Consider the following 25988-nt stretch of genomic DNA (forward strand, 5'->3'; position numbering starts at 1 on the left):
GAGAAATGTAGACCAGTACAACTGTGCGAAAACCTAATTGAAAATACTGTTGGAATTTCTATGAAAGAATAAATCCACATTTATATCTGGTCACATTTCAGAAGAATAGTTTATACTGTATACTGTATGTTTGCTGCATGTCAGTCACAGTATAGCTCTGCAAGATAAAAGGAAAATGATGTAAAAATGCAGTGTAGATGTAATATTGACTCCAAGTTACTGCTTCAGTGTGGTGCAGTCAAAAAGAATATAAGAAATGAATAAATACAATTCTGTTGATTCATAGGTTATAAATTTATTGATGCTGTTCTTTGTGTTCCATATATACACATAGGCTTTTTACAAGAGATATGTCATTCAACACAAAATATACATACATGCTTAAGTAAAATCCCTTGAACAGTAATCGGGTACAGTATCTACTTGTACGTCTGTTCAACAGAAATGCAGATCAAAAGTTCAAAGTTGTTTAAAGAATAATACAGTCGGCTCCTTTTTGTTTAAATAAATGAATGGAAATATAAAATTATTGTTTTCTTTTCTGACCTTACTTGAAGGCCTTGGACACATGGGATCCATTTACTGTTATAAAATGCTGTGTTGTGGTCTTCATTTGCTCCTAACACTCAAAGAAATCACTTGTTTTTAAAAGAATCTTTTTGTACATCGCTTTTAACTTTTCGTGACTTATTGTACAATTTGGCACAGGTTTGGTCGAAGCAAAAACATCTCCTCAATGGTAGCTAAACTCTGCATTTAATGACATTTGGTCATAATCTTACAGTTATTATAGATAATTAGCCTGTTTGTCAATTAGGACACTATCACAAATATTGCCCCTCACATGTAGTGTGTGAATTTAAACATTTCACAGTTTGATGACTTCTAATTGTGATCATAAAGGTGAGAGATTCACTCATCATTTGGACTCATATCCTACACGATATAACAAAGACAACAGTGATATTGTGGATGTGATTTGTGTACTGGGATCAGGCATGCTCCAGGTAGCATGTGAGTCACAAGGGAATCCTTCCACATACCACATTAAGGAATTGACTATACAGGCCATAAAAACTGGCATATTTGTCAAAAACCAACAGGTCCCTTGTTCCTCTGAGATGAGTGGTGATTAGCATGGAAAGGTTCAGACCAGGACCAGAGCTGATGGCCACAGGTCGAGATCCATTTCTGAGGATGTTTGTTACCTCCATGAACAACATGGTTACTCAAAGGGGTGTGGTCTGGGGCACCAGGCCCTGTACTGCACCGCTGTCGACGCAGGTGGGGGGCTTTGCTTTGGTGCTCGGCGGGGGCGGCCAGTCAGGATCCAGCAGCAGCTGCTGGGCGAGACGCTGGTACTGGGCTCGGGGGGGCTCGGAGCTGCGGCAATAGCAACCACGGTGGCTGGGAGATGGTATTCCATCCACTTCCATCTGATGTGAAAAACAAAGAATGCAAGTGGCCGACAGGAGAGCAGCGGTTCCTAGGGAGGCCTGCAAATAGGGCCACCTACTGGAAGGATGCTGGCAAAGACGTCCATAAATGCTAATCATAATGATGAGTTGAACAGCAAATTATGTTAGCTGTAACCCCTGAAACAAGCCACATGCAACATTTTCTAGGAGTGTGCCTTCAGGTGTGTTTTAAGCATTATTCCTTCTCTTTTTGGCTGCTTGGAGTGCTACATCTGTTCATAGGCCTGCTATGAATGTTAGCTGCTGAGCTGTTCATAGGCCTGCTATGAATGTTGGCTGGTGAGCTGTTCATAGGCCTTCTATGAATGTTGGCTGCTGAGCTGTTCATAGGCCTGCTATGAATGTTGGCTGGTGAGTTGTTCATAGGCCTGCTAAGAGCATTAGCTGGTGAGCTGTTCATAGGCCTGTTAAGAGCATTAGCTGGTGAGCTGTTCATAGGCCTGCTATGAATGTTAGCTGCTTAGCAGTTCATAGGCCTGCTAAGAGCATTAGCTGCTGAGCTGTTCATAGGCCTGCTAAGAGCATTAGCTGCTGAGCTGTTCATAGGCCTGCTAAGAGCATTAGCTGCTGAGCTGTTCATAGGCCTGCTAAGAGCATTAGCTGGTGAGCTGTTCATAGGCCTGCTAAGAGCATTAGCTGGTGAGCTGTTCATAGTCCTGCTATGAATGTTAGCTGCTGAGCTGTTCATAGGCCTGCTAAGAGCGTTAGCTGGTGAGCTGTTCATAGGCCTGCTAAGAGCATTAGCTGGTGAGCTGTTCATAGGCCTGCTAAGAGCATTACCTGGTGAGCTGTTCATAGTCCTGCTATGAATGTTAGCTGCTGAGCTGTTCATAGGCCTGCTAAGAGCATTAGCTGGTGAGCTGTTCATAGGCCTGCTATGAATGTTAGCTGCTGAGCTGTCCATAGGCCTGCTAAGAGCATTAGCTGGTGAGCTGTTCATGGGCCTGCTAAGAGCATTAGCTGGTGAGCTGTTCATAGGCCTGCTAAGAGCATTAGCTGGTGAGCTGTTCATAGGCCTGCTAAGAGCATTAGCTGGTGAGCTGTTCATAGGCCTGCTATGAATGTTAGCTGCTGAGCTGTCCATAGGCCTGCTAAGAGCATTAGCTGGTGACCGCTCCATAAGAGTGCTATGACACATGTTCGGCTACCTGTGGGCAGAGGGAATCAGGGTGTGGCTCATCTAGCTTCTGCCTAGAGAACGATCTATTCCACAGGTCTTTGAAATCTGTAATGAAACTCTACAGTTCCAAGAGAGAGGAGAAAATAATGAATATGACCACATTGCACACTTGAAGTGCTCATTTTCACACTCGTTTCCCACCTCTAGTGTAAAAGCCAGGATCAGATTGGCTATGATGAGTCCCAGCAGCGTTACACGCCATTCCATGGGTACGAACACCAGCTGGGAGACAGACAGACTGTCAGTAGATGCTTCAAATTCATGGCGCTCTTTTTTTAAGTATAGATTGAACGAATACACACACACACAGACAGACAGACACACACACACACACACAGACACACACACACACACACACACAGACACACACACACACTCACCTGGAAGAAGTCCTGCAGGGCTGGTACAGGGTGCAGTAGATTGACAATCAGGAAACCGTAGCAGAATACAATACACAGCATGAAGAGATCTGTGTGCACAGCAGTGAGACACAATAATCCACACTATGGAACAGGAGGAACATCAGTTATACAAGGAACCAGAGGACATTCAGTTCTCCTGGCTTGTACGGATACTCTAATAGAACAGTAACAAATTCTTACTTCAAAGGTCATTTTAATATCACAACTGTCACTATAAAAGAAATATTTCAGAGATGGAAAGCCCACAGTGAGTGGGATTACAGTACACTGTCCAATCACTGTCTGATTTAACCAAGTGGCAGCCAAAGCCCCAATCAGACGTCAGCTAAACCACCCAATGATTGGCTGCATGATAATCCCACCCACTTTTCACCCCCTGAGTAATTTTTCTTCCTTTCATAAGCTGTAGACTCAAACCGAACATTCAACCTCTGAGAGTATTTCAGTGATGTTCACTTTTACAAATGACATTGCTATAAACACAACAGGTGGAAAACGGGGAAAAAGTATGAATTATATTTAACGACAGGGCTATGGTAGTGTGGAGCTCACAGTTAGTGTAGAGGGGCTGGCGGAAGGGGGGTCCCCGGTTAAAGACCAGGGCGACGGTGAGGTACTGGCAGCCCGACACAAAGAACAGGCTGGTGTTCTGCAGGTTCTCAATGTTGTCGGAATCCTTCTCATCTTTGTCAGATACTGGTCTACTCCCATTGGTTGTCGTTCCTGTCGTGTTCCCAACCAGCCAATCAGAAGGTTGGGTCTCATTCTGCTCACTGTATTAAGAAGTCAAATGGTGCTTCAAGGTGACACTGACATTATACACTCAACGAATATGTCCCTCACAAATGTACATCTTGCTCTATCATCACTCTCAAAGCTGGAAAATATACATTTGTTTCTACTTTTTTTCCTGTGCAACCTCTTTGTTCTCCTACCACCACTCTTCCTTTACATCTCCCTTCTTCTCCTCCCCCCTCCTCCTCTTACTATATATTAGCCAGCAGGAAGGTGGTGGTCTGGAAGGAGAGAGCCAGCAGGATCTGCCCCACCACCGAGAGCAGAAGAGGGGGGGCCAGTAGCGTGGACGGGGGGCGCTGGGCCACCAGCTGTTTCCAGGCCGGGCTAAGGCTCACTGGGATGGAGAGATAGACGGGGACCAAAAAAGAGAGACAGAGGGACAGAGATGGAGAGAGCGGGAATGAGGATCATGGTGAAGGAGAGAAAAAAAGAATTCTTGGAAATCGGGGTGAATGTTTAGTTTATTTACCAGGTGTACGGTATATATTATTCATTATAAATATTTCATTTTTTTGTATGCTGGACTGATTGTCAGAGATGTGATTGGTGAGATTTATACATTTAACTATTATCTTTATTTAAATCACAGTTTTAGTTAAATACAGCGTCCCTGGAGAACATCTTTCATGGTGGCCATGTGGGGCCTGCTTCACACACGACTGTGGTCATGCATCCTTACACAATGACATAATAATAAAGTGGGAGTGTGTAGCAGGTCCCCCTCAGCGTGGATGACTTACTGGTGAACGCCAAAGACATTATGATGGCGATGTCGATGAACAGGTACTGGGAATCTCCCATGTTACTGAGGATCTGGAAATAAAAAAAAAATCATTTAATTAATGGATCTGTGGACGCAGCACTGAGCTGATGCACACATTAGCATGCAGGTCTGCACAGGCGCTGTGTTGAGATAGTGTCATATTTGGTAGGGAGGACATCTGTAAGCTGAGAGTTCCATGTAAAAGTTGTAAAATGCATTTCGGTTATTGCCTGGCATGGGACTGAAAGCCATTTCAACTTTTCAAACTACAGATTTTAGTAATTGTTATTAGTTCAGTTATTGTTACCTTGGGTGGGGGTCAGAAATCTCCCACTGCACTGAAGTGAGTCAGAGAAATGCAGCAGCTGAGTGTGTCTGTGTGTGTCAGTCGGCGTTTGGACATTTTTAGCAGTTTTGTGGAGCTCATTTTTTTTTTTTAAATCTGGAAGAATTTGATGCTAGGTATTAGATTCAACATTTTCATTCATCTTCTCCATCAGTGCTGTGAATGTAGTCTAATATCAAAAATGAGGAACATCATGCCAGTTTATATATATATAAAAAAAGAGTAATTGTCACATGGTTTTGATTTTTTGTGATCAGCAATTAGGGCGTCATAAAACAAGGAGAGTCTGCAGAGATGGGAAGGCTGACCTCTGCACGTGTGAGGGTTAGGGCATGCATGCGTGTGCGCGTGTGTGTGTGTGTGTGCGCGCGTGTGTGTGTGCACACACTCCTACGTGACTCACCGAGTAGAGCAGCAGCACACAGAGGTACTGGATGATGCTATAAAGTGCCATGAATTTGAAGACGCAGAAGGAGGTGACCAGGGCTGCCCTGCCCTCCCTGGTGGGGGCGACAGAGAGGCGGACCGTCACCTTTGACAGCGACTGCCGACAGACCCCGTTGGGAGGAGGGAACTGACCTGATCAGGTGCGGCACGCAGGAGATGTCCGGGGTGCGGGAGGTGAAGGGGGAAGCGACAGAGGCATCTAGCTCCGACAAGGAGATGCCGGCGTGAGCTCTCTTCAGCGCCTGCAGAGGAAAGACCACTTAACAGGCCTCTCTCTCTCACACCGTGGATCACATTACCAACAGGCCACATCAATCACACTCAGAGCGGCTTCATATCTTACCCCACAATCATTGGCCCCATCTCCACACATGGCCACATAATAGCTGTGGGTGAGAGTGACCAGCATTAGCATAGTATCAGGGCTTTAATGTGGCAGGTGTGAGTGTGGGAGGCTCCCAGGGCGACTGACACCTGCATCTGAGCTTAAGCTGCAGGCATTTACATGCTGGAACATGGTATTCTGGCATTTCATAGTGCCTGGGAGAGGGTGGCCCCGCGGCTCAGTGGGTAACATGCCACCTCACACCTACTGGCATGGGCGTTCGCATCTCAGTCCAAAGGCATGCGGCTCGATGAACTGGCGTTTCTAAATTGCACACAGTGTGAGTGTTTGTGCTCTGTGTTAAGGTGGCGTCCTGACCAGGGTCCCAGCCCCCAGCCCCCCAGTAACCCTGCACTGCTAATTGGTTGGCTGCTACTTCCCGTTACTCTGCATCTGGAATGAGCACTAGGGTTGGAAAGGGGCAGAATATTTCCGGAAACTTTCCATTCCGTGGGAAGTTAAGCTGGGGAATTTTGGAAATATTCCAAATTGGAAACTTTCCAGAGGAGTTAATGGGAACATATGGGAAAATTCCCAGAATTTTGCAACCGAGTATTCAAGTGTTATTAGAGGTGTGTGTGTGTGTGTGTGTGTGTGAGAGAGAGAGAGAGTTAGAGCCACTGAACTCCACTTTCTGCAGCTCTTCCACCAGCTGGGTCTTCTGGTCAGGGGCCATCCTGGCATACACCGTCCCACAGAGCAGCAACTGCAGTGTGCATGGGGGGGGGGGGGGGCAGACACACAAACACCCATTTAAGCATACGGATATCATGGTACTCGATATCGAGGTCATGATATCTGGGATGGAAGTCGTGGTATTCAGCACGTAAAGTATGGTATTTGCAGAGTGAAGTACTCAGTATGTAACTAAAGATGTCTAGTACAGAGATTATGGTACTAAGTATGATGCCAGATCATGGTAGTCAGTATGGAAGCAAAGGCGTCTAGTATGGAGGTAACGGTGAACAGTGTGGAGATCACAGAATTCAGTATGGAGCCTGTAGTACACAGTATGTAGATCATGGCACACAGTATGGAAATCAGAGTACTGAGAATGGATATTACAGTACTCAGTATGCAGTCCATGGTACCGAGTATGCAGGCCTCACCTTGGGCAGCAGCTCTGAGAAGTGTTCGAGGATGATGGCAAAGGTTCGGCCACTCATGGCAAAATGGTAGCTGGTCCGGGGAGGATTCTGCTGTGTGCCCAGACTGACCTGCGTCTCTCCGGGGGGGAGCATGGGGTAGGGACTGTCCTGGCTGTAGCTCCAGGACACGGTGGCGGGCTGCCCCTCACGCGGGGGCTGGGCCTCTGTGATGATCACCTGGGCGTGAGGTGGGATTAGACCACATTCCCTCGCCACAGAGACTGCAGTCAGCATGCTGTCCCCTGTGGAAAAAACACAGTCAGCAGGCTGTCCCCTGTGGAAAAAGCGCAGTCAGCAGGCTGTCCCCTGTGGAAAAAGCGCAGTCAGCACTCCGTCCCCTGTGGAAAAAGCGCAGTCAGTACTCCGTCCCCTGTGGAAAAAACACAGTCAGTACTCCGTCCCCTGTGGAAAAAGCGCAGTCAGTACTCCGTCCCCTGTGTAAAAAGCTCAGTCAGCACTCCGTCCCCTGTGTAAAAAGCTCAGTCAGCACTCTGTCCCCTGTGTAAAAAGCTCAGTCAGCACTCTGTCCCCTGTGTAAAAAGCTCAGTCAGCACTCTGTCCCCTGTGTAAAAAGCTCAGTCAGCACTCCGTCCCCTGTGTAAAAAGCTCAGTCAGCACTCCGTCCCCTGTGTAAAAAGCTCAGTCAGCACTCCGTCCCCTGTGTAAAAAGCTCAGTCAGCACTCCGTCCCCTGTGTAAAAAGCTCAGTCAGCACTCCGTCCCCTGTGTAAAAAGCTCAGTCAGCACTCTGTCCCCTGTGTAAAAAACACAGTCAGCACTCTGTCCCCTGTGTAAAAAACACAGTCAGCACTCTGTCCCCTGACACAATCTGCACAGTGCAAACACGATGATGCACTGTTGCCTCACACCCTAGGGTTGGGGGTTAAAATCTTACTACTGCTCTGTTTAAGTGGAATTTACACATCAACCTGGCGTTTTCTCCAAGCGTGTGTTTTGGTGAAATGGAGCTAGTATCCTTAGTTTAGATATACAGCTGTGATGGACTATTTTCTTGCCCAGTATGTAGTTCTGCCTTATGGTGTCTTGGGCAGCCTCCAGGTTCATCATGACCCTGCACTGTGTAAGAGGCCGACTGGCAGATAAATACCACACATGCTATATAAACAATACAGGCAAATTTCAGTGAATCATAATGGCTCGCATTTAAAACCTGTTCCGTGACGCACCTATAGTGGGCGCTGATGCACAGCACACTGACCTGTCACCATAATGGTGCGGATGTGGGCCTGGTGGAGCTCCGCCAAGACCGGCACTGTCTGTGGTTTCAGCTTGTTCTGCAGCATCAGCAGACCCAGAAATTTCATCTCGCATTCAATGGCCTCCCTGTGGGTGAGATGGTGCAGGGAGGGTCACGTAGAGCAATGAAGGAGAAAGGAAGTGTGAGAGGAAGGAGGAGGTGTGGGGGAAGGGAGCGAGACAGAAGTTCGGCAGAGGGCAGAGTGAATGTGCCAGACAGGAGAGTATAACACCGAAGAGAGTAAGAAAGAGGGAAAGATTATCATGTGTTGAAGGAAAGGAAGGAAGAGCAGAAAAAATGGAGGACCTGTTGATTGTATGTAGACGATGCCATGTGAACTTGGGTTCGAGCTGCCGGTGAGCCAGTGCAATCACCCTCAGGCCCTGGCGAGTGTAACTGTCCAGCACCTCCCAGAAATCTGTGGGCACTGTCAGACAAGAGGTCAGATGGCGGTCAACAGGAAGCTGAATGCCAGTGAACAGGAAGTCAGATATGAGTCAATAGGAAGTCAGGCAGCAGTCAACAGGAAGCATACTCCATTCACTTATATTCGAAGGAAAGGCAACTAGAAATGATAGAAAAGTGGCAACAATTACTGGGGCATTTTAATGACATGACTTCAGGCTTGATGGCTTCCCTGATGTTGTCCTCCCATACACGCCCATGTCACTCCTCACCCGTGTCTGGTTGGCAAAGGCTGACCACAGTCTCTGGTGCCCCCTTGAGGTAGGCCTGCAGCCTGCGCTCCCCAAGCACACGGGTCACCACACTCATACGCTGCAGACTGGAACAGAAGGGGAACTGGGCCAGCACCCCGACTTCATACTGCCCCTGGAGGATGGGAGGGGGATAGCACACAATCTGCAGATATTTGTAAAAATAATAATGATTTGACAGACAGACAGGTAAAGACTAAGTGGTCACTTACCATAAGTTCTCTGATATCCTGTTGGAACAGAGTCAGAGTATCACATTTTCACCAAAAATACAATCATATATATCTAACCTTATTATTACGATATAATATAACATTATTACAACATACAATTTAAAGATTATACGTAGAAGACAAACATTATTATGAAATATAATACTTTTTATGGAATTATTTAAAAATAAAAAGGACATGTTAATTATTCTTACATTCTTACAAAACGTTACAAATGTGCTGATGTCATAGTCGGGCCCCAATGAACTGTTTCACCTGATCGATCTCCTGGCAGGGAGGGCTTCTTCCAGGGGGCGGCTTGGCAGGTCGTACCACCGTGGGCATGATGAGGTCATGGTTGGAGGTCTCGTCAAGACTGGGCTCCTCTAGGTCCTTAGGGGGAGGTGCAAACACGATGATGTCATTTATGTGGCCTGATTCGCGCATGTGGGGGAGAAGCACTGTGAATCGCAGCCTTCATACATATTTTATACGTTGCTTAGCGAGTTGCTTTTACCCATAACAATTCAGACAGCTAACGATTTTACATTGTGCTGTTGATATGGCTGGATGTTTGGCATGGAGCATTTCAGCTCTGGAGTCTTGCCTATGATTAGTCTGGGTGGTTGTTCATTGGTCTTGAACCAGTAACCTTTTGGTCTAGGTCCCAGTTTCTTGCTATGCAATTATCTTCTCACTTTAAAGTCAAATTCCACATTGGCTGGGCAGCATTTGGCAAGACGCTGTAAGGTCTCTGTCCAAGAGGAGCAAAAATACCACAGACAGGCAGAAATTGAGACACATGGGTGCACTGAGACATGGGGGGGGGGCACAGGGAGACATGGGGGGGGCACGGGGAGACACGGGGGGGGGCACGCTGAGACACGGGGGGGGGCACGCTGAGACATGGGGGGGGGCACGGGGAGACATGGGGGGGGGGGCACGGGGAGACACGGGGGGGGCACGCTGAGACACGGGGGGGGGCACGCTGAGACATGGGGGGGGGCACGGGGAGACATGTCTATGTTTCTGGTTTATGTCTCAGCGTGCCCCCCCCGTGTCTCAGCGTGCCCCCCCCCATGCCCCCCCCATGTCTCAGCGTGCCCCCCCCATGTCTCAGCGTGCCCCCCCCATGTCTCAGCGTGCCCCCCCCCCGTGTCTCCCCGTGTCCCCCCCCATGTCTCAGCGTGCCCCCCCCCGTGTCTCCCCGTGCCCCCCCCGTGTCTCAGCGTGCCCCCCCCGTGCCCCCCCCGTGTCTCAGCGTGCCCCCCCCGTGTCTCAGCGTGCCCCCCCCCCGTGTCTCAGCGTGCCCCCCCCCCATGTCTCAGCGTGCCCCCCCCGTGTCCCCCCCATGTCTCAGCGTGCCCCCCCCCATGTCTCAGCGTGCCCCCCCCATGTCCCCCCCCGTGTCTCAGCGTGCCCCCCCCCCGTGTCTCAGCGTGCCCCCCCCGTGTCTCAGCGTGCCCCCCCCCGTGTCCCCCCCGTGTCTCAGCGTGCCCCCCCCGTGTCTCAGCGTGCCCCCCCCCCGTGTCCCCCCCATGTCTCAGCGTGCCCCCCCCGTGTCTCAGCGTGCCCCCCCCCGTGTCCCCCCCATGTCTCAGCGTGCCCCCCCCGTGTCTCAGCGTGCCCCCCCCCGTGTCCCCCCCGTGTCTCAGCGTGCCCCCCCCCGTGTCTCAGCGTGCCCCCCCCCGTGTCCCCCCCGTGTCTCAGCGTGCCCCCCCCCGTGTCTCAGCGTGCCCCCCCCCATGTCTCAGCGTGCCCCCCCCCCGTGTCCCCCCCGTGTCTCAGCGTGCCCCCCCCCATGCCCCCCCCATGTCTCAGCGTGCCCCCCCCATGTCTCAGCGTGCCCCCCCCATGTCTCAGCGTGCCCCCCCCCGTGTCTCCCCGTGTCCCCCCCATGTCTCAGCGTGCCCCCCCCGTGTCTCCCCGTGCCCCCCCCGTGTCTCAGCGTGCCCCCCCCGTGCCCCCCCCGTGTCTCAGCGTGCCCCCCCCGTGTCTCAGCGTGCCCCCCCCCCGTGTCTCAGCGTGCCCCCCCCCATGTCTCAGCGTGCCCCCCCCGTGTCCCCCCCATGTCTCAGCGTGCCCCCCCCCATGTCTCAGCGTGCCCCCCCCATGTCCCCCCCCGTGTCTCAGCGTGCCCCCCCCCGTGTCTCAGCGTGCCCCCCCCGTGTCTCAGCGTGCCCCCCCCCGTGTCCCCCCCGTGTCTCAGCGTGCCCCCCCCGTGTCTCAGCGTGCCCCCCCCCGTGTCCCCCCCATGTCTCAGCGTGCCCCCCCCGTGTCTCAGCGTGCCCCCCCCCGTGTCCCCCCCATGTCTCAGCGTGCCCCCCCCGTGTCTCAGCGTGCCCCCCCCCGTGTCCCCCCCGTGTCTCAGCGTGCCCCCCCCCGTGTCTCAGCGTGCCCCCCCCCGTGTCCCCCCCGTGTCTCAGCGTGCCCCCCCCCGTGTCTCAGCGTGCCCCCCCCCCATGTCTCAGCGTGCCCCCCCCCGTGTCCCCCCCGTGTCTCAGCGTGCCCCCCCCCGTGTCCCCCCCGTGTCTCAGCGTGCCCCCCCCGTGTCTCAGCGTGCCCCCCCCGTGTCTCCCCGTGCCCCCCCCATGTCTCAGCGTGCCCCCCCATGTCTCAGCGTGCCCCCCCCGTGTCTCCCCGTGCCCCCCCCGTGTCTCCCCGTGCCCCCCCCCGTGTCTCAGCGTGCCCCCCCCGTGTCTCAGCGTGCCCCCCCCGTGTCTCCCCGTGCCCCCAAGGATCACCCTTCTTCATTGCCTCACCCAGCTGGTGGCCTCAAACATCTTGATGTCAAGAGGGTCTCCGGCGAGCCGGCCTTCGATTCGGGTCAGGGAGTGACAGGACGCCATGGCGACCAGAAAGTGGGAGGGGGCCTGGCCATCCTCCACCATCTCCTGCTCCGGAGGAGTGAACCTGCAGAAGGTGCTCAGGATGACGCCAATGGACACGAGGCCATGTGTACAGACTGTGTGATCACACACACTCACGTGCTACGCACCTGCTGTCCTCAACTCTCTGAATACCCCACAGATCAAGGCCATCTTCAGTCAGGGTTCCGGTCTATAGACAGAGATGTGGTGATTAAGCTGCTTGCGGGCAGTTCCTCATCAAGAGCATCCATGTCCTTCAGCAAGCATGAGGGTCACAAACAAACAGAAACCCCCCCCCCCCACCACCCCTTACAAGCTACAAATCTATTAAATGTCCCTAAATTACGCTGTTCAAGGTAATGAACAGAAGAAATTAAACATCCGTCTTTGTATATTAATACAAAGAGCTCTCCTTCTATTGGACTATGGTTAAATAAGCAGTATAAATTTTGTCACAGGGAGGCTATTATACTAAAGCTGACTAGGGGGGTTTTCAGATTGGTCAGTAAAATGAAGATTTAACAGGATGCTGATCTGGCGAATAAAGTCAGAGGGATTCATTTCTGCCGTTCCGAGTCAGTAATTAAGCAATGACACCATAGTTTTCCCCTAATCTGTTAAGTGAACAACTTCCCAACTCAGAGGTAGGTGTCTCTGCCATCCAGGGTACAGCCTTTGTCTGTATGAAGAGATAAAATCAGCCATCTGGATCTTCCTTTACCCCCCGGTGATGTTTTAATTACTGACATCGAAACTCGTCATACTGTATATTATGCCGCCAATGTCGAAATTGAAAAATAAGGACAAGCCAACCTTAAATGTTATGTGGGTGTTCTGAAAAGCATCTATTTAACACAGTGCCTGCACCAGTAAATAAATCATTCATAAATTAGCCACCCGAAGGACGTACTCTGACCTGCCTAGACATTTTCGGTGTAAAACAGCCTCCGATTCCCCTGCATTCATCCATGAAAGTCAGACACACATTAAATGACTCGGGTTGACGGAATCCGCCAATCTCACCTTGTCAAAGCACACCAGGTTGACCTGGCCACAGGTGTTAATCCGATGGGGGCTGGTGCAAAATATGCCTGTTCGCCGGAGACGGTGCTGGGCGTACACGATCCCGGCAGTCATTGCGGCGGGCAGGGCGGGTGGCACTGTGATGGTTATGATGTCCAGGGCCTCCAGCACAATGCGCCCCACTGACTCCTGATACAAGGAGAGGAGGGACAGGATCCCAGGTAGTAATGGCGGTGCAGGTGGAGGAAATTTTCACCCCCTGGAAGGCCCTGGTGTAGACGGCATAGACCACGCCCCCCTGCCTCATTCACCCCCTAGGAGGAGGCACTGGTTTTTATGGAATAGGCCACACCCCCTGCCTCACTTACCCCCTGGGATGCACTGGTGTAGATGGAATAGGCCACTCCCACAGCTGCCACACACACCAGGCCCAGCAGGAAGCGTACAGCGTCTCTGTACAGCTGGAAGTTGGATGGCTTGGGGTATAGAATGGACCTCACCAGCTGGCCCTTCACTGTGGAGAAGCCTGGAGTGTGGAAAGTGGGGCAGCAGATACTCCATCACACGCTGGAGGGATTGGACCTCACCACCGCAGACTCATGCTGACACACGCCTGGTTCACACCCCAGCTGCTGTTTGATGGTGTTTCCCACTGACTGAACCTGCTATAATGAACAGCCACTAATCCAAATTAACAAAGCAGAAGAGAACACATGTTTGTAATTATATCTTTGTGGGGACTCTCCATTCATTTCTATGGGGAAAACTCTAATCCCAACATGACGACCTTAAGTCCTACCCAGCCCTTAACCATAAGTAACCAAAGAAAATACGTGACTTTTGACAGTTGTAGTTTTTGTATTGCATGCTCAGACCTTTGTGGGGAACTGAAAAATGGTTTCCACAACGTGAAAATAACAGGTTATTGTCATATTGTGGGGGAATTTGGTCCCCACAATTTAATACAACCCGAATCCACACACACACACACACACACACACACACACACAGATTAGGTATCTATACCTTTATGAGGACTCTACATTAATTTCTCTGAGCATAACCCTAATTCAACCATGATAACCTTAACCCCTAACCAGCCCTAACCAAATCCCAAAATACAAGACGTCTGCTCTGTTTAGTTTTTGATTGCATTCAGCAATTTTAATAAAATTGCGTTTCCCCATTTAGGGACCGAAAAAATGTCTCCACAACATCAAAATAACAGGTTTTTATCACACTGTGGGCTCATTTGATCTCCACAATGTAATATATACATGACCACAGGCAGACACACCGCACACACACACACACACACACACACACACACACACCTGTGCGGACAACCACAGCTCTGACGCTCTCCCCACTGTAGTAGCGGGTCTGGATGACCTGTGTGCCACAGAAAAGTGTGTGTCTTCGGTGCTCCTCTGGGTCATATGCGGGCTCCTGCAGCCTGTCATCGTCACCACCACTAGGGGGCAGCGGCAGTTGGGTCTTGGTCACAGGAACACTTTCCCCTTTGAGATTGAGTGTTCAGTCCATTATTTTTTACTTAACACGGTAACTGAGATATCGTGCAGGCCGGACGCAGCTGTCCATCACCTCACCTGTCAACATGCTTTCATTAACAATGCAGGTCCCACCTATCAGAGCTGCATCACAGGGCATCATCATGCCATTGGACGGAATGATGATGACATCACCGGGCACTAGGTCAGTGGACAGGATCTCCTCCACCTCTACATTAGCAAATGACCAGACAGAAGAAAGCGAACTTTTTAAATGAAAATTTTCTTTAAAATGCAACTCAAACAAACCTCAACAATCTAATCTAACTGATCCTGACTGATGTAGATTAACGTCTTTAAATGACTAAGACAGTATTTTCTCCAACGGCAACAAAATCCATGTATTAGTTCATAATCTTCCTTCAGTACAGGTAAATCGAGAGCATGGAAAGTGAGAATTACAAGTCTATATCTTTATGAGAATTTTTTGCAGCAAAAATAAAAATGTAATTTTTCATAATTTATGAAAAATATGCATGTAACAATGCGTGCTGCCTAAAAACATTATCGGACAGTTATTAGATTATTTTTGCTTTATGAAGAATCTGACTCTGCATGCCTGATTTGTACCACTTAGTTTCTCGACCCAACCTGATGGTGTTAATACCGCAGGTTCGCGTTACGTACTGTGTGAGCGATCTCCACCAGCTCAGTGGAACACATGGAAAAAAACACCCTATCTGCTGAAAATCAGTGACCAAAATTGAATGTGAACGTTATAATTTCAGCAAAGACGTGTCTGTTTTTCTCCAAGGATTTTTTTGTTTAAACATGCATATAATTTTGATTAAATGTTAATTCTAGTAATACGACCGTGTTTCATTTGTTCATTTGGCAAAAACTTACAACATTTTTTTTGGCAGGAACCAAAGTAATAATTTTTATGACATTTCTATGGGAAAATGCCTCCCGTTTTACGAGTTCTTGATTAACGAGCGATAATTTGGAGCGAATTAGCTCGTAAAGTCAAGAACTAGCTATGCATTAATTTTTCCAAAGTATTCACAGCACTCATTCACGCATTTATCTTTATATAGTTTTGTTATGAACATGTCAACACCCAGTATACATGCATTACCACCCACCTTCTCCAACCCTAACCACTGATCCAGTATCTGCATGCTTTTGGGTTGTGGTTGAAAACTAGAGTAACCGGACTGATCTGATCGGCAACCACAGCGCCACCCAGTGAGCCACTGCGCTACCACACTCCAATTAATTACACATAATTAACACATACAATACTGTGCAAAAGTCATAGGCAGCCAAAAAAAATTATATTTAAATAACTGTCATGTTGGTGTAAAACTATGCAAAGTGTGTCAGCTTCGCCATTTCAAAACCTCTGCTAAAATAACCCTGTTATGTCCAGCAACCATACAACACACCCGTGTGTTTATTGACCTGACCACTAGCCCACCTCAGATATCTATCCAATGTCTCGTTCGCTTTTTTAACTAATTAAGTTAATTAATTAAGCGAGCTGGTGGTGAAATTTAATAAATACATAGAATGGTTCGGGTGCCACTGAGGAGAAGTTTGGGAACTGAAGTGGTGATCATCTAGCCATCCAAGTAGATATCAGTAACGTTTTGGAGAGCAGGAGACATTTTTACTAGTTTTTATTGTGTTACTCGTAATTTTTATATGTTCTTATGTTAAATTATATTTTTTGTTCTAAGAAAATGTGCACTTACTACCCAGATAAATAGTGTTAAACATTTCTTCTAAGTAACCAAGACTTCTGCACAGTCCTGTATAATTAAGTATTCAGGTGTGACAAGAGCTAGTTACCGCAGTGGGTGTCTAAGGCCCTGGGTTAGACAAGCATCCCTGTGGATACTGATGCTAAGGTGAAGCGTCCTTCAGAAGCGGCACGGGCTCTGCAAGCCGCCGTACCTTGATCCCCCCTGTAGACGGAGCATCGAACCACGTTGTGGGCAGACACCATGTCATGGAGCAGGATGTAATGCTGTGGGCCGGAGAACAACACCAGCAGAAAGGGAAAATAAATAAGTCAGAGCTATGACTAGAGAGAGATACACAAATAGGGACATTGCCAGACGGAAAGCAGAAACAGAGATGGAGAGACAAAGGCAGGAACATGAGGGGAAATTAGGTATCTATGATGAGAACAGTGATCGGCCATGATAAGCCGGCTCACTGGTAACAGTGCACTGTAAACAGGTAAAGTACTGATACTGTATGTCATGGAATGTTAGGTATAAAAACTAGGTACCGACAGACTAACCTTATGGACAGTGTACAGCGAGGTGGACAGACAGACTAACCTTACCGACAGTGTACAGCGAGGTGGACAGACAGACTAACCTTACCGACAGTGTACAGCGAGGTAGACAGACAGACTAACCTTACCGACAGTGTAAAGCGAGGTGGACAGACAGACTAACCTTACCGACAGTGTAAAGCGAGGTGGACAGACAGACTAACCTTACGGACAGTGTAAAGCGAGGTGGACAGACAGACTAACCTTACCGACAGTGTAAAGCGAGGTGGACAGACAGACTAACCTTACCGACAGTGTAAAGCGAGGTGGACAGACAGACTAACCTTACCGACAGTGTAAAGCGAGGTGGACAGACAGACTAACCTTACCGACAGTGTAAAGCGAGGTGGACAGACAGACTAACCTTACCGACAGTGTAAAGCGAGGTGGACAGACAGACTAACCTTACCGACAGTGTAAAGCGAGGTGGACAGACAGACTAACCTTACCGACAGTGTAAAGCGAGGTGGACAGACAGACTAACCTTACCGACAGTGTAAAGCGAGGTGGACAGACAGATTAACCTTACGGACAGTGTACAGTGAGGTGGACAGACAGACTAACCTTACGGACAGTGTACAGTGAGGTACAGACAGACTAACCTTACAGACAGTGTACAGTGAGGTAGACAGACAGACTAACCTTACGGACAGTGTACAGTGAGGTACAGACAGACTAACCTTACGGACAGTGTACAGTGAGGTACAGACAGACAGCAGTGACATCAGAAAGATGGCTGAGGCGTAGTAATAGTAATCATCCAGAGACCAGAGAATAACGCTGAATACTTGGAAAATATAGAAAGGGTTGAGCACCTGCAACAGCGAGAGAGAAGAAACCTGAGTAAATGTGAGTGCAGATGGAGATGCCAAGAGCTTACATGACCACCAGCACCTCCTGCTGTCTGGGAGGACCTTGGACATGCAGATACTCAACCTCCTTGACAAGCAGATTGGGGACCGAAGGCACTTTTACTTCAATCTGGTTGATGCCATAGAACAGCCTCCTAAAAGGAAAAGAGAGGGACATAAATGAAGAGAAGTGGAGAGACTGTCATAGGGAGAGAGGAGAAAGGGGCTCTCTGGGTCCGCAAAGGATGAGGGTGTTTGATTGGCTGAAACTGCCTGTAGTGTGTGAGTATGTGTGATTGTCAGCGAGTGCCCTGTTCCCCTAGGCCACACCACGAACCCCCCCTCCCACCACCACCAACCCTTCTGCAGCCGTTTACTGGAAAAATAATTCAAAGATGGCTGGATGGATGGATGGATGGATAGATAGTGTGTCAAGGTGCTCTGTGAATGACGGGCATTCCAGCCAGGCTGTCCCTGGCTTATGTACTGTGCTGCCTAGGATATGCATCAGAGTCATGGTGACCCGCGGACAGTAACACGCGTGACGCGACACACGCAGGGTAACACGCGTGACGCGACACACGCAGGGTAACACGCGTGACGCGACACACGCAGGGTAACACATGTGCCCACCTGTTCTCCTGCCTCCTGGCTGACAGCCCATGGCTGTGCAGGGAGTAGAAGTCTGCGATGGGGATGCCATGGTCCAGAGTGTCTAGCGGCTGGTAACTGCGGCCCTCTGAGTTCCACATGTATGTGACAGACTGCAGGCGAAAGCATCGTACCTGGGGAGGCAGGATCAGGGACTTATGAAGGACAGCACTGCCTGCTGTGATCGAACACTGAAGAAATCAGGGTGCATGTGAGCTCCCCGGGAATGTGCGTGCATGTGAGTGTGCATGTGAGCTCCCCGGGAATGTGAGTGTGCATGTGAGTGTGCATGTGAGTGTGCATGTGAGTGCATGCCCTCAAAGACAGTACCTCCCAATAGAGTGCATGCTCTTGTGGCCCCTTGCCGCAGTCCTCTGTGATCGCCTGCTCTCTGGCCACGCCCCCAGCTCCCTCTCTGGCCACACCCATCCCCGGAGGGTCCATACGGGGAATCTGCAGAGTTTTGATCCGGACCCGGAAGTACCGCCCAAACTCATCCTAGGTGATTAATACATAATTTATTCACTTAGAGCAATAGACATAAAATTTTCAAACTAGTGTCACGCCCACCGGCAGCGGATCCACGGAGGCGACCAGTTGGACTCTGACACAGGAAGCTAGGAAAGGAGAACAGACGCAACCATGGTTGCGAAGTATTTGCCAATGTTTCACTGCGATGCCCGAGCGCTCTATTGTCTCTTGTCTTCCCCTCAGACCTACCCGCTCCTGTCTACCTTCCGTGTGTCCCTCACCTTGTCGACTTCCATTCCCCAGACCAGCCCTCGACCCTGAACCTCCCCGCCAGGCCCCGGACCTCTCACCTCCCCTTCCCTCCGTCTCCGTGTCCTGCCTGCCGGACCGACCACCCCGGCTTCTGACCAAACCTTCTGTTCCCGACCATTCTACCTGTCTCACCCTTGGAAAGCCCTTAGCTCGGAGGGTCTGATAAAGATCATTTCATCCCGCATCTCTGGGTCCGTGTCTCCCTGCCTGAGCCCCTCTGACAGGAAGCTGGAATCTAGCCCCTTCTTTCACCTGCAATCCGTCACTGAATATCAATTATACTAATTTTTTCCACTAATATAACGGGCCAGTTGCTTCATTAAGGCTCTCCTAAGTCCCTCCATCCATCCCTCCATTCATCCATCCATCCATCCATCCATGCATCCCTACTTCCATCCATCTTCCCTGGACAGGGTTGTGGGGAGGCTGGGGACTATCCCAGGCATAAGGCAGGGGACAGTATGCAATTAGCTGTGATAATTACATCCCTTGACGGGATGCAGTCCTGGATTTCCAGAGCACATACACAAACATATTATGAGTAATTTATAGATTAGTGATTAACGTAACTCAAAGTCTTCTGGCTGTGAGAGGACATCCAACTGACGTGAGAAGATGCAAACTCCATGTTAGCTCTCACTGCCAAATAACATGCAGTTAGACTAACTAAACTGCCCATAATGTATGGTTGTGTGTGTATGTACCCAGTGACGGAGTGGTATTCTGTCGTACCCCTACCCTGTGCCATTTGCACCATCTGACCATGATTAAAATATGCAGTTGGAAAAAAGGAATGAATAATTAAACACCATCCATACCTTTCAGCAGCACACAGTCTAGTTTTACTAAGGGTCTGTCAGCAGACATCAAACTGTACTAGGAAAATTTGTTGTTAATTAACTGAGCTTAATCCCAAATCACCAAAAAGGTGGAACTATTAGCTTTTTTAATGATACCAAAACCTGTACCAACAAATAACTAATGGTGCCCAAATATGCACAGACACAGAGAGAAAGACAGGGACAGGCAGGCAGGCAGGCAGGCAGGCAGGCAGACAGGCAGGCAGACAGGCAGGCAGGCAGACAAGCAGACAGGCAGACAAACAGGCAGGCAGGCAGGCAGGCACGCACACACATACACAGAACTTTACTGTCAGACAGGTGCATGCAGGAAAGCACAGACACACATGCAGGCAGGCAGGCATGCACACACACGCTCCTGCACGCACACACACGCTCCTGTACACACACACAGGTTTGTAATTATATCTTTGTGGGGAACTTCTGGCATTTTTAGTTCTTTGATTGCATTCACAGCTTTTTAGAAAACTGAGGTCTGAATAATATCCCCACAAGGTAAAAAATAACAGGTGTTCATCACATTGTAGGGAAATCTGGCCCCCGCGATGTAATAACTACAAAAATGCTGCTCCTAGGACACTCACAGTAGTGCGTAGCAGCAGCACAGATGCCTGGGGGAGGGGGGCAGGCACACAGGCCCAACGGACGCTCCACTGGGGGACCCAGAGCAGCAGCAGGGCCAGGAGGCCCCCCGACAGCACACATCCCAGGACGAGCAGACAGATCCTCCAGGGACTGGGGACGAAGCCACACACCTCCTGTAAAGGGGGAGACGATCAGTACCATAGAGGGTACAGCTCTGGGCCAGAGACATCCTGCACAGATCAGTACCATAGAGGGTACAGCTCTGGGCCAGAGAATCCTGCACAGATCAGTACCATAGAGGGTACAGCTCTGGGCCAGAGACATCCTGCACAGATCAGTACCATAGAGGGTACAGCTCTGGGCCAGAGACATCCTGCACAGATCAGTACCATAGAGGGTACAGCTCTGGGCCAGAGAATCCTGCACAGATCAGTACCATAGAGGGTACAGCTCTGGGCCAGAGACATCCTGCACAGATCAGTACCATAGAGGGTACAGCTCTGGGCCAGAGACATCCTGCACAGATCAGTACCATAGAGGGTACAGCTCTGGGCCAGAGACATCCTGCACAGATCAGTACCATAGAGGGTACAGCTCTGGGCCAGAGACATCCTGCACAGATCAGTACCATAGAGGGTACAGCTCTGGGCCAGAGAATCCTGCACAGATCAGTACCATAGAGTGTACAGCAAAGGGCCAGAGACATCCTGCACAGATCAGTACTGTAGAGTATACAGCAAAGGGCCAGAGACATCCTGCACAGATCAGTACTGTAGAGTATACAGCAAAGGGCCAGAGACATCCTGCACAGATCAGTACTGTAGAGTATACAGCAAAGGGCCAGAGACAGTGGGTTTGTCTGAAATTGCATATTTGTTTACTCTGTAATAAGTGAAATACAGTATGCAAAGTGAGCAGTATCTTGGAATCCTCAGTATAGATGAGACAGTAGTAACAGTACTCAGCTGACATACTATATTCAGCAAAAATTCCGAAATGTGCAGGCGATGGATGCTATGCAATTCATTCATTTTATTATCTTTCATTATTATTATTTGAGGTTTGTTGCTATTATTGTTAGTTAATAGATTACTAACAAATTGATATAAAAAATCCCCCAAGAGGGTGGAAAAGGATTTGGATGAAAGAGAAATTAGGACAGATAACATGATGGAAGAAGGATGGAGAGCGAGAGTGATGCTCACCATCTCCTCTTCCTCCGCGCGGTTCACCAGCTGGAAGCCCACCTTCTCCATCTCCCTCCACCGCTCCTTCTCCATTCTCTCCACCTCTCTTTGCGGTGCACCTCCCTCCTATTCCAGCTCCACAGCCCTTGGGGAAACAGCAGGTGGCATCACTCAAGGGCACTATGCGCACGTGTCCACCGACCCAGAGTGACCTAGACTATCAAGAGAAATCTGCTCCTTCAGTGATGCTCACCCTGGCACTCGGCGGAAAAAAAAAAAAAAGATCTTCTGGCAGAAGAACATTCTAGAAAGATAAAGGTGAAGTAGCATCTGAATGAGCCTCTCACAGACACTACAAAGTACGGAAACCTTCATCATATCATTGATATTGGATTTAGGCTCTTTAGTGCAATATGCAGCATTAGATTCATTTTCAGAACACAGGGTTAATTTGTATAATATTTAAATTAGAGGTTGTATAGTAATGTGATGCTAAACTGGTGTAGATGTAAACAATACTGGAATCAAAATGAGAATCAGTCAAAGTCACTTTGTTTTCATTATTCTGATTATTTTTCTGCACATTATTGTGTCGTGTAACAACAATAGCATATTGTTATGCTACTAGATGGTTGCGTGTCTGACCGCTGAGAGGAAGACGACTAAAAGAGAGGAAGACAGGATGAAGAGGCACAGAGACTTACCACGGTGTGCACTACAATGTCAGCTGAACGGGCCTGGATCCACGGTCCAAACCCTGCTAGGATGGGTCAGTCTGAACAGCAGCTACAGAGAGAGGCGGATGGACACGTGGGTTCAGGGCTTGAACGCAAGACGTATACGGCACAGGAGAGCCGCTCTCATACGCCGCAGAATCACCAGATAGATTTGAGGGATCAAGTAGTTTTAACATTTGGCATAAACATCACAGAGTCTGAAACTGCAGGTCTTGCACATTACCTATTGTCATTGTACATGTACGACAAGATTATAGGATAGAATAGAATGTCCATTGTGGTACTCGTATGGCCTGATTTCCTGATGTTATATGACCTAACCGAACTCTCCTCTTCTACCTTGTACATTCATTCTTTCTCTCCCTCCCTCTCTCTCTCTCTGCTATTCGGTATCCCCTACAACGATGGCATTCACGGTGTTCGAGGGACGCGAGAGGTGTGAGTGGCTAATGACCGGCTCCTGGTATGGTCTCGTCTATATGCTTCGTCACCTGACACTGTGAGGTCATCAAGATTTGTGGGGGGACATGGATAATGTTTTGAAATATCCAGTTCGTGCATCGATCAAGCCAGAAAGAGACAGCGATATCAGCGAGGAGACTGTCTATGTTGATTAGAGTAGTATTTCCCAACTTGGTCCACGGGGGCGACAGCCGGTCCCTGTTTTTGCTCCCTCCCAGCAATCTATACAGGGGCGGGGCAACATTAGCACTAGCCCCAGCTGAAAGCTGATTGGCTCCCAGAGTTCTCCTTTCCCTGTGATACACCAATTTCAAACATATCATTGGCTAATGATAAGGCTGACCCAAATTCGCCCCTGAATCTACAGCTCTGTGGAGATCAGTGTAGACTCTGCGTGCTCACTGACTTCGGAAGAGGATATAGGCTGTGGCTCTTTCGGCCTGTTTAAGTGAGGTTATGTGTCTGTGGCAGAGCTATGTGTCCCGGGACGGGAATGACGGAGCGTTTGAGTGACACGGAGCATCGAGTAGGTTTATGTATAGGTGCCCATGGGGGGATCACAGGAAGTGAGATGTCACACCGGCAAACAGGCCCGTTACCGCTGACGAGGGTTCAGACATGCTGGAGGGTTTGCAGTAGATACCAGATGCTGAGGCACCGGAACCCGCATTGAGTGTCGGGGGCATTGCTGAGTTCAGCTGGACAGCTCAGCAATCTTAAATCACACAGCCTGGCGAAAAGGGGCCTTCCGGAAGCAGCTGTCCTGGACGATGGCTGCCCCCGAAGACCCACGTCCTGTCCCGTCACTCTGCATCATCCTCATCGACCAGCGCGATGATTACACGCCAGTAGGCGGTGACCGATTTAAGAGGACGAATCAAATCGCATGAGGTCACACACTCCCCCAGGCTGTTCCCACAATGCACCTGCGTGTGTTAAAATGTATGCGTCTACAAGGACAAAAGTGGGTTTCTTATATGTTTTAAGCACCCCAACCCAATTATCTGCCTGTGAACACTGGTAGAAGGCGAGCTAGTTCCTAAACTAACTATAGTGTCACAATAAAATGAGCACATAGATCACTTCTCAGTCATTCATACACACATACAAACACGCATCACATTCTCCCTTGGAAAGCACATTTCCTCTATTCCATTAGTACTGGCCTTCTACCAATTACACACTAATTACCATATCTCACTGTTCCCCTCTTAAGAGCTAATTCAACAAGGGCATAAAGGTCATAAAGTTCCCTACAGAAAACACAAATATCAGAGCTCTGAGTGACCAAAACGTGACCAGATTTCCTGGGTTTTGCGACATGATGAAAATGTCGCCGAAACACCATAGGTCTGCCTAACTAGTCACGGGTCAAACTTCACAGCTTCGGGATTCTGTGGGTTGCACCGTTTCACATTGACCAATACGAGTTGTGAATTAAATAACAGTGATAATTTGACCAACGTTAGGCAACTAACGTCATTCTTAATTATATGTAGTATTTTCCGTATATATGGGAAGCAACAGACAAACACATCTAAATAAAGAATTCACATGTTCGTTATTTCTTAAGTCTTAAATCAAACTTTTATAATGTTATAGGCCAATTTAAGAAAAAGTCAGTCATTAAAATGTAATATTATTATAACGGTCCGCTATGTCAATAATTAGGCTACAATATTACTAGAAAACACACCTCTATCTATTAGAAACTGGCTGATTGATTATTTAATCCCGTTTTATTTATTTTTTTTAATCTTATTTTCATTATAAATTATGGGTTCAGGTAAGAAGTAAAAATAAAAATAATAATAATACCGCGAGCAACTGAAACGCTTTTTAGGGTATGCAACACATATGTTGACACAGCAGGTTATAATACATGTACATTGCAGCAGAATTAACCCCCTTTGACGCCATGTTTTATTTGGAATCGTGAATAAACCGCATAAATTGTGACGCTACATTCATATAGCCCATTAAGGTACCCGTCTTGCATGCAAGATGCCGATATATTTACCCGGGTCTGGGTCAACATATCATCTCCTCTTTCGTGGGCTCTTAGTAGATATATCCTGGTACGAAAAAGAACTGGTTCACTGGGCTGCAAAGCGATTGCTTTTTGTGCCTTATCTGCTTTACGCTCCGGTGCGGTGCAGGTGCCCCTTCTGCACGCGTTTCTGCCTCGCTTTCCTGAATCACGCAGGACCGCCGCTAGAAATGCGCGGATGACAGCTGACAGCGGAAGCGCCGGGCTCCCAGGCCCTGTTGCATCGCTGGAGTTGTAGTTTCCGCGTCACATTTAGCACATAATAGTCCTGAGGAAAATGTAGTTCGGGGCTTCTGAGGATCTGCATGCATCAGCCGGTCCAGGCAGGAAAAGCGCGGCACTGCATGATGTAAGTGGCAGCAGCAAAACCTGGCTGTCCGGTCCGCGTAATGCGGCACTTCAGGAGCAGACTGTAGTGCAATAACTGCCTTAATTAGATCGCCGCTCATATCATTGCATTAGGTAGCACAGCTCCATCTATCTCCACAAATATCCTGTAACATTTACTCAGGTTGTTAATAGTTTGTATAACTGCGGCTTCTAAAGCTTTATGAGGTCAAAGCAGGGAACTCATTCAAATGTCGCTAAAACCTTCGGTGGGGGTGGGGAATGACGCTTTCTCCTTCTTCTGAAATCGCTGTGACACAATCACACGCCAATTCGCCTTACTTGTGTTTCTTTTCACTAGCATGGTCTCGTAATGCAATTATAGTGTGTGCTGGTGGTGTATTGATTACATGTACAACATTTCTTAATGGCATATTGTGCCATAGCAAAAAAATCTTACACACATCAACAAGGCAGCATGAAAATGCAAACAGTGGTGTACGTAGATCCAGGGGCGTTCCACTAAGCAAGATTGCTCAGTTAGCTAGGTTAACTTAAGCTAGAAGTCATGATTGTCCAATAGGAATGCTCC

The 25988-nt window shown here is 48.8% G+C and overlaps 1 protein-coding gene across 11 annotated transcripts; it reads right to left on the reverse strand.

Annotated features, from left to right (window-relative positions):
• Positions 1-279: 279 nt before the first annotated feature.
• On the reverse strand, positions 280-25531 carry LOC125750428 (polyamine-transporting ATPase 13A3-like). Of its 11 annotated transcripts, none has more exons than XR_007400342.1 (33): positions 25040-25531; positions 22525-22606; positions 21839-21965; positions 20633-20806; positions 18736-18903; positions 18388-18539; positions 17840-17909; positions 17584-17718; positions 16516-16588; positions 14656-14787; positions 14380-14565; positions 13414-13571; positions 13046-13234; positions 12151-12212; positions 11915-12065; positions 9429-9545; positions 9153-9170; positions 8902-9055; positions 8531-8651; positions 8186-8310; positions 6929-7209; positions 6446-6525; positions 5778-5820; positions 5567-5676; positions 5391-5487; positions 4619-4691; positions 4068-4212; positions 3633-3853; positions 3039-3127; positions 2800-2880; positions 2591-2716; positions 2423-2482; positions 2121-2314 (listed from the first exon to the last, which is right to left on the reverse strand). XR_007400342.1 is itself a non-coding variant. In XM_049028232.1 (32 exons), the coding sequence occupies exons 3-32, from the start codon at positions 21911-21913 to the stop codon at positions 1230-1232; spliced, it is 3777 nt and encodes a 1258-aa protein (XP_048884189.1). In that variant the 5' UTR covers positions 21914-21965; positions 22525-22606; positions 25040-25530; the 3' UTR covers positions 280-1229. The 11 variants fall into 11 exon arrangements, 9 of the variants coding, with proteins under 9 accessions (XP_048884189.1, XP_048884191.1, XP_048884190.1 ...); XR_007400341.1 differs by having other exon boundaries at positions 2121-2186; positions 2259-2518; XM_049028232.1 differs by lacking the exons at positions 2121-2314; positions 2423-2482 and adding an exon at positions 280-1436 and having other exon boundaries at positions 2627-2716; positions 25040-25530.
• Between the last annotated feature and the right edge of the window lie 457 nt (positions 25532-25988).

This window comes from Brienomyrus brachyistius, chromosome 10 (assembly GCF_023856365.1).
Source record: "Brienomyrus brachyistius isolate T26 chromosome 10, BBRACH_0.4, whole genome shotgun sequence".
NCBI lineage: Eukaryota > Metazoa > Chordata > Actinopteri > Osteoglossiformes > Mormyridae > Brienomyrus > Brienomyrus brachyistius.

Excerpts from the sequence above, each read along its gene's own strand:
- LOC125750428 (XM_049028232.1), bottom strand. The coding sequence starts at position 21,913 with ATGGAGAAGGAGCGGTGGAGGGAGATGGAGAAGGTGGGCTTCCAGCTG. Across the intron at positions 17,719-17,839 it reads CCAATCTGCTTGTCAAGGAG|GTGCTCAACCCTTTCTATAT; the intron begins GTTGAGTATCTG and ends TCGCTGTTGCAG. Across the intron at positions 4,692-5,390 it reads GTGTGCTGCTGCTCTACTCG|ATCCTCAGTAACATGGGAGA; the intron begins GTGAGTCACGTA and ends TTTTATTTCCAG.